Raw genomic sequence first — 8,132 nt, forward strand, 5'->3', positions numbered from 1 at the left:
CTATATCTATATATCATACACTCCAAAGAGCAACCCCTATCAATTCAAAGAAAATGGAAAAATGGACCGTTGGATGAGATTATTACAATAAATTATGAGTGTGGTCAAAAATTTAGCCAATTTCACCATATTTTTGAATCCGATCGAATTGGTCAACTGTCGTCTCTTGAATGTTTTCTTGGTTGACCGATGGCATGACGACCGCGAAACGTGCTTATTTTTTCACATCACGTTTGTAAATATTTCATCGATGGATGTGCCTGGATATAAGATAAAAATTCAATTTTAATTACAAAGATGTTGGCCTATATTAATTTGCCTCCTAAAGTTGTATGACTTGTATATTGCATTTAAATTGTTGAGGTTCATTCTAAAGCAACCATGAAGTGGAAAATGAATTTAGAGAAATCAACCGCTCGATTGAGAGATTGTAATGTTTTATGGTGATTATAAAAAATTCAGCTAATTTGATTCTCGTTTCGAATTCGATCAATTAGGTCAAATTTAGTTACTCTTATAAACCTATATCAATACATCATACACTCGAAAGAGCAACCCCTATCAATTCAAATAAAATGGAAAAATGGACCGTTGGATGACATTATTACAATAAATTATGAGTGTGGTAAAAAATTTAGCCAATTTCACCATATTTTCGAATCCGATCGAATTGGTCAACTGTCGTCACTTGTATGTCTTCTTAGTTGACCGATGGCATGACGACCGCGAAACGTGCTTATTTTTTCACATCACGTTTGTAAATATTCCATCGATAGATGTGCGTGGACATAAGATAAAAAAAAAATTAATTAATTACAAACACATTGGCCTATACCAATTTTTCTCCTAAAGTTTTATGACTTATATATTACATTTAAATTGTTGAGGTTCATTTTAAAGCAACCATGAAGTGGAAAATGAATTCAGAGAAACCAACCGCTCGATGGAGAGATTGTAATGTTTTATGGTGGTTGTAGAAAATTCAGCCAATTTGGTTCTCGTTTCGAATTCGATCAACTAGGTCAAACTTAGTTACTCTTATAAACCTATATTTATATATCATACACTCCAAAAAGCAAGCTTTATCAATTCAAAGAAAATGGAAAAACCGACCGTTGGATGAGTTTATTACAATAAATTATGAGTTTGGTAAAAAATTTAGTCAATTTCACCATATTTTTGAATCCAATCGAATTGGTCAACCGATATGTAGAATATATATATGCACTAATGCACATATTCTATATAGAAGTATAAGAACTTCCACACACACACACACACACACACATATATATATATATATATATCTCTCTATACATATATATATATAAACACACAGTCACACACAGATATACATATATATATATATATAAACACACACACAAATATATATCTATATGTGTGTGTGTGTGTGTGTGTGTATTTATAAACACACACACACAGATATATATATATATATATAATATTTACGGGCTTTACGGGCCGGGCCGGGTTTTTGCTGGCTTTTGGCGGGCCAGCCCACTACCCACCGAAGAGGGCTTTTGAGGGCTTTTAGCCCTCAGGGCCGGCGGGCCTCCATCGGCCCACTTGATCCGTGGGCTTTTTGATGAGGCCTAAGAATATATATATATATATATATATATATATATATATATCATAGTTGAAGAATTTCCGAGCTAATTGACAAGAAATTGAAATAACATAGTAAGAGGAGGAGGAGGAAGGCCCTCTAGATCTGGACACAGCCAACATAAACACCACAAGAGGGTGTATAATCTGGACAAGACCAGCAATAGATCTGGACACAGCCAACATAATCACCACAAGAGGGTGTATAATCTGGACAAAGCCAACAAAAACTCCACAAAAGGATGCAAAGGACACGCCGACGAACTGCCGCACCCAGATCCAAAACCAAGCCAGAGACTAGCCTCGTTTCTATCTCAGCGGCGACATCACAGATCGCCAGATCTGATCCGACCGCCGGAAAGAGCCATCTCGCCATAGCTCCACAACCCCCGTCGTCCACGATCCGAGAGGGACATATCGAGATCTGTCTGTCCAACCCGAGATCAAAGAACCATCCTTCTTCCTTGGACTACGCCACTGCCCTGAAGGTCCGCCGCTACGCAGCATCAGCATCCCCTCCTAGACTGGAACTCGGCAGCAGAGAGCTGGCAACGTTCGGCCGGGAGAGAACAAAACCATCAAGAGTTTTCTCTTTTAAATCGCGCGTGGGGCGCATTCTACAGAAATAGATTTTTTTAAAATTTTTTATAGAAAGAAAGATACTTTAGCAGAAAGATAGCAATTACCTACTACAATGATTCTCTGCTTTATTAAAGCAAGCAAATCGATATGATGTTTTGAAAATGAGGACGTAAAAAGATTAGGAGATGACTTAAAAAGTTAGGTCTTTGTAGACCGAAAACAAAAAAACTGTGGACCAGACTTTTGCACCCCAACCCAGCAACCCTGACCGAAGTAAGATCCAGACTCCGGTCTTTGTACATACTCGATCGTATCTAAAGAAAGATGAGTGGGTCTGCTTGTTGACAATTATGATGTTTGATTTAATTATGGGTATAAACTTGTAGAAACGTTGTTTGAAGGCTTGGTATTGCATTAAGGTTCAATTGTGAGCTGCATGTTAATTGGTATATATATAAGGGAAAAAATCAGGAATGGTCACTGAGTTATGACATATTCGACACTTAACTCACTGTATTTTCAACAATATTACTTAACTCACTCAATTTTGAAATTGTCTGTCACATAACTCACTACCGTCTATTTAATCATTAAATAATTGATCACGTGCAATATATTGAGGGATAATTTCGTCCAATCAAGCTATTCCCGCCATTTTGCTGAATCCCTCCAAATTTCATGTAAAAGGAATAATCTTCCCTCCAAATTTTATTCCTCCTTCCCTCCAATCTTTCTTTCTTTTCCCCTCAAACTATAGATTCTCACATGTTTCTCCTAAAATCATAAAAATCAAAAGAAACCCGATCTATAGGCCCTGACCTGTTTATCCTTGACCCATAAAAGTAAAAACAAAATCAAATTGCAGCTGCACTATTAAAATGAACATGCATTGAACTTGGCAATTTTAGTCTAATTTTTGAAGCTGTATCAAAATGACATTCAGTACATGCTAACAGTCTGGGTTATAAAATCATAATTCTAGCTGCATTGTTGGTAAGACCAGCTTCAACTGACAAAAAAACTACATGACAAGTCCAAAATATAAGTTAAGTTCACGGCTTCCAAATTTTCTTGTTGGAACCCTCATTTGGTCCTTGTTGGGCTCTTGCTTTAGTGCTTGTTCCTATCACAAGTTTAGGCTTAGGCTTATGTGCTATTGACTTGGTCTTGAATGGCATCCCTGTCTTAGGACATACAAATGTCTTGGACGTATGAGTTGATCCGATAACAGTGGGCTGCAAAGAATACTGAGGTAGAGGTGGTGATGAGATCATCGGTTGAGATGAAGCACTTGCAACAATTGAGGGTGTTGGTACCTGCACATACCATACCACCATTATTAAGTAGAAATTAGCAACATTAATTATCTGAGATAAAACTTTGGATATTGAACATCATACATAAGTTAATTGATTACTAACATTTGCAGTTTGCGGCACTGATCCATAATGCATATCACTTTCAACTTGCACATCACTTTGAACATTTTCAGCTTGCTCCACGTGGACACTCTGATCATCAGTTTCTGATGGTTGAACCTAAATTGTTTGATGCCCCAATTGACATTAATAAGATGCCTTATTACAAACAAAATATAAATTGCAGCCTCTATCATCAACGTTAACATAAAAGTCTTACCCCAGCTTGGGAATCATTGCCTTGTTGCTGTCTTCTTGAACAAGTCCTCTTATTATGGCCATCTTTTTTACAAACTGAACAAGTAATGGACTGATGGTAACTTCTTGACAACTTTGTTGTTTCAGGAGGTGGTGCTTGCTCACCTAATTATATGTGTACAAATGAAAATAGAATTTAATTAAAATAAATGCCTAAAATTAAATATAAACTGACTAAAACACTTGAAAAATAAAGCACTAGAATTAGATGCATTACTTGGTTCCTTGTTTCTTGATAGCTTAGGCCTTCCAGGTCCTCTAGTGTACCTTGGAGGTAAAATGGGCCTCTCAACAACCTCCCATTCATCAACACCAAGGATTGGGTTTATTGCAGGTTCATATGCAAGCATGTAGTTCTTTAGTGAAAAAGACTCATCCGCAAAGTCTTCTAGTCTATAACCCTTGGAGAATATTGCAGCGATTGCATGTGGACATGGAAGTCCATTAAGTTCCCACCTCCTGCAGGTACATGACTATCAGATGTTTCAGGTTCTTCTTGAATGCCTTCTGCTTCAGCAAAACTTTTTTCCCCCATAAATTTGGTTTCATATGGTCTGGATTTCTTCTTCATCTTGCATGCTTTTTGCTTCATTCTAGGTCTCTTTCTATTTTCAGCCACTAGATTATCACCTGCAATTGTCTCACTAGCCTTGACATTTATAAACTGGTTTGTCAAGTGAGTAACCACATCCTTCTTATTCTTTGGCCTACCTCCCTTGTTTCTCTTTCCACTTGCCTTACTTGAAACCTTTGCCCCATGTAAAGTTGTCACAGCAAGATCACCATCAATCACTTCTTCTAGGTTTTCTACCCCATTGCCAATATACTTTTGGTGATCAACTTCTTTAGGAGAACCCCCACCCTCATCCTCTAACTCAGCTTCCTTTTTTTTTCTTACACCTCCCCCAACAATGTAAATCTGCAATATCCGATTACTTGGCATAAACTTCAACATATCTAACACATATTTGTCTTCACATATTGGTAACCAACCTTCTCCCTGAATACTTCCAGGTAACAAAAACCAATACATAATTGGGGGTTCTCTATAACCCAAGTCTTCAGCATAGATATTCAAATCTGGCCAGGAAATCTTATCAGGATCTAATCTATCAACATACACTACCTCACCTCCCTTGTACTGCCTACTACCACTACCCAACCTATAGAACCTGCCTCCATGATGAATCTCCATTGAGAACCAATCTGGATCTGCAAAGAAATAACAAAACTTTTGTTAAGATACACGGTCTCAAAGAAATAGAGACTAACCAGATTGCTATTTGTTAAGAAAACCACACCTGAAAATTGATTGACATCACTCAAACCTAAATGAAATCCCAGCAATAAACTAATCAGGCAATAAAATACCAAAAAGAAACTACAGATATAATTAAAAGCCAGTTGGTTGATTTGCATAAGCAAGCACTAAATTGAGTTCTACCAAATAAAATCAATGACCAATATTGGAATATGTGTTTGTGGTCATGATTTCCCACTCACTGTGACTTTGAAAATCGATGTTCATCAATTGTTTTTTTTTTTTTTCTGCCAAGAAAACCAACAAGAAGGACCAAAAAGCACCAAACAAACAACAAAGCGAAACAACTTGAGAATAGTACGATCTGCAACAGCCGACAAGAAGGATGAGACCTCCGCACCACTGCAAAGTAGCCGATCAACCAAATCCGACAAAATCGAAAGTGCAAAGGAAGGACCCATATCTAATTCGATGTTCCAACCATCAGATTTCTAGAGGTTAATGCAAACATCACCTTCACCACATCGAACCAAATCTGCCAAGAAACGGAGACGAGCTCCGAGCAAAACTACCCAAGACGGTAGACGGAAAGAAAACGGAAAAAAAAAACTGAAAGAGAGATACAAAACCTCTAGAAGAAGGAAAATTGAAGATTAGTCGCTCCCCCAACTCTCAAACCAAAGATCCAGATCGGAAAACGATCTAGATCTGGCAAGAGAGGGGGGAGGAGAAGGAAAACTAGTCGGTTGGGTTTTGTAGAGAGAAGGCAGAGTTGGATTAAGGGACAAAAACAAAACTACAAAACTGAATCTTAAAGAAATCAATAAAGAATTTCATAAGAAGACGAAATATTCTCCTTCCTTCCCTTTTTCTTTCTTCCACAGACTCCTTTCTCACCTTTGTCCTCTTGTTTCTTTGACTCTTAAGTAATAAAGCAATCAGATAAGTCTGCTTTTCCAACAAAGATAGAGACAGAGAAAAGAATAAAGTAAAGACAATCGATTCTCTGTTTTTACTTTTTACTGGTGCAGCAACAGTAATCACAAAAGAACCTCACAGAGGTGTTGACGACCTCGCCTAGAGAGGAACCCCTAACCCCAATCCCAAATTCCATCCTCTTAAAACACTAACCCCGATCCCAATTTCAATTTCAATCATTTTAAAACCCTAACTCCAGATGATTCACTTACCATGCCTTGTTGGTGGCTCCCCATCCAGTCTAAAATATCTCCACATTTTTGGCGCATCTGACATCGTTGCTCGATCAAAGTTTTCAGATTGTCTTCTCTTCCTCTCACTCCTACTCTCGTCTCTCTCTAGTTCTTCCCCTTTTTGTTTGTGATTTCAATCACAGAAAGTCGAGGTTTAACTTCCACTCAACTAAATCATATTTGCACCTTCAATTGGACAAAAATGACCCTTTCAGTTCAAATATTTAACGGCACAATAAGCGTCGTTACACGGTAGTGAGTTATGTGACAGACGGTTTCAAAATTGAGTGAGTTAAGTGATATTGTTGAAAATACAGTGAGTTAAGTGTCGAATATGTCATAACTCAGTAACCATTCCTGATTTTTTCCCTCTATATAAATATATTTCATGGCCAGACAACTTGTGGCTGTCAACATATAGAATTATAAATGAGGGTTTGGTTAGAAGGTTGTTGGTATGTTACAGATACTTATTTCAAGGGGAGGCCATGATTATAAAGTTTCGTCTGGGAATGTTTATATCGCTTGTCAAAGCTCACTTTAGTTACTACTTATGGATATATGTTTGTCTAAACGGTATGCTAACGACAAGGAAATATGGATTTATGTTTTCTTGTGGAAGCTAGTAGTTCATTGAGACTAATTACGTAATGTATGATTGGTCGAAAAAGCTATATAGGTGAAGGATAAATTATTTGCTCTAAAGAAGTTACTAACTTAGAATTGTCGGGTTTAGGATTCCAGTGACCCAAGGCTTGACAACGACGGTGAAAGCTCAGAGATTGTCTAAGCACGGATTCCAGGTAGGGGGGGACTCACCTACGCCTCGCTAGAGTTTTCTTTTTACTTTCGTTTTAAGTGCTGCATGACTTAGGCACGGTTTCAGTTTATTTTATTTTATTTTATCGACATGGAAATTACTATTAACATGTCGGGGCCGTGTCATACGGTCAAGTGAGTTAGATGACTTGAGAGCGAAGGGTGGCACTGACTTCCTTGTGTTCGATCCCCTTAACCTCCGGAGGGATAGTTACGCCGGTCATCCAGATATTTCGATCGTAATGATGGACTCGGTACGTGTGTGTGGGTAGGTAGTGGACGCTCTCACTACACTTACCTGGTAAACATTCTAGTTGAGGTAAGGCCGTGTAGTTGGTCTATGGGACCGGTCATCTGGTTTGTGAGATATTAGGATCCCGTATATAAGTCGTACACTTTATGATTTTCTTTATGCTATTATTCTGCTTTACGCATTTCTCATTTTGTGATAATCTTTCACTGCATGCTATTTATAAAACCTAGTGGGGTTGAGCTCCTCTACTGGGCAATGAACGTATGTGATGCTCACCCCTACTTTCCTTCCATGAGCTAAGCAAGAGCCAGCTGAGGATCAGGCTTAGACACTTGGGTGCTGGCATCGTCAAGTTGTGAATAGCTTCTTTCGGACTTGACTGTTGGTTTGGCAGGTGTTGATCAATCTCCCTCCTTCTGAAACTGTGAATGAGACATTGTTTTGTTGTGGGAACCTTTGTAAATTTGTTATTATTTGCCTGCCTATCTTTTGGTGTGTGTTACTTATCGTGAAATTGAAACCCGAACCTTGGACTCGTGACTTTTGTGGAATGTAATTAAAGCACTCTTTTGTTTTAAAATCATTACGGTTCCTAATCGTACTCTCGTACTCAATTGTAAACGGTTAACTCACCACAATTCTAAAAGGACTTGCAAGCTTTTGTGGCACAAGCTGCAGCGTTGTAACATAATCCTTTCGGG

At 38.1% G+C, this 8,132-nt stretch overlaps 1 protein-coding gene across 7 annotated transcripts; it reads right to left on the reverse strand.

Annotated features, from left to right (window-relative positions):
• Nucleotides 1–3,113: 3,113 nt before the first annotated feature.
• Nucleotides 3,114–6,016, reverse strand: LOC112173967. Of its 7 annotated transcripts, none has more exons than XM_040507962.1 (6): nt 5,549–6,004; nt 5,189–5,215; nt 4,105–5,099; nt 3,850–3,992; nt 3,633–3,749; nt 3,114–3,527 (listed from the first exon to the last, which is right to left on the reverse strand). In XM_040507962.1, exons 1-3 carry the CDS (start codon nt 5,607–5,609, stop codon nt 4,276–4,278), a joined length of 912 nt encoding a protein of 303 aa, XP_040363896.1. In that variant the 5' UTR covers nt 5,610–6,004; the 3' UTR covers nt 3,114–3,527; nt 3,633–3,749; nt 3,850–3,992; nt 4,105–4,275. The 7 variants fall into 7 exon arrangements, 6 of the variants coding, with proteins under 6 accessions (XP_040363896.1, XP_040363898.1, XP_040363899.1 ...); XM_040507964.1 differs by having other exon boundaries at nt 5,391–5,996; XR_005801347.1 differs by lacking the exon at nt 5,189–5,215 and having other exon boundaries at nt 5,541–5,994.
• Nucleotides 6,017–8,132: the final 2,116 nt, after the last annotated feature.

The sequence above is a fragment of the Rosa chinensis genome, chromosome 6 (assembly GCF_002994745.2).
Source record: "Rosa chinensis cultivar Old Blush chromosome 6, RchiOBHm-V2, whole genome shotgun sequence".
NCBI lineage: Eukaryota > Viridiplantae > Streptophyta > Magnoliopsida > Rosales > Rosaceae > Rosa > Rosa chinensis.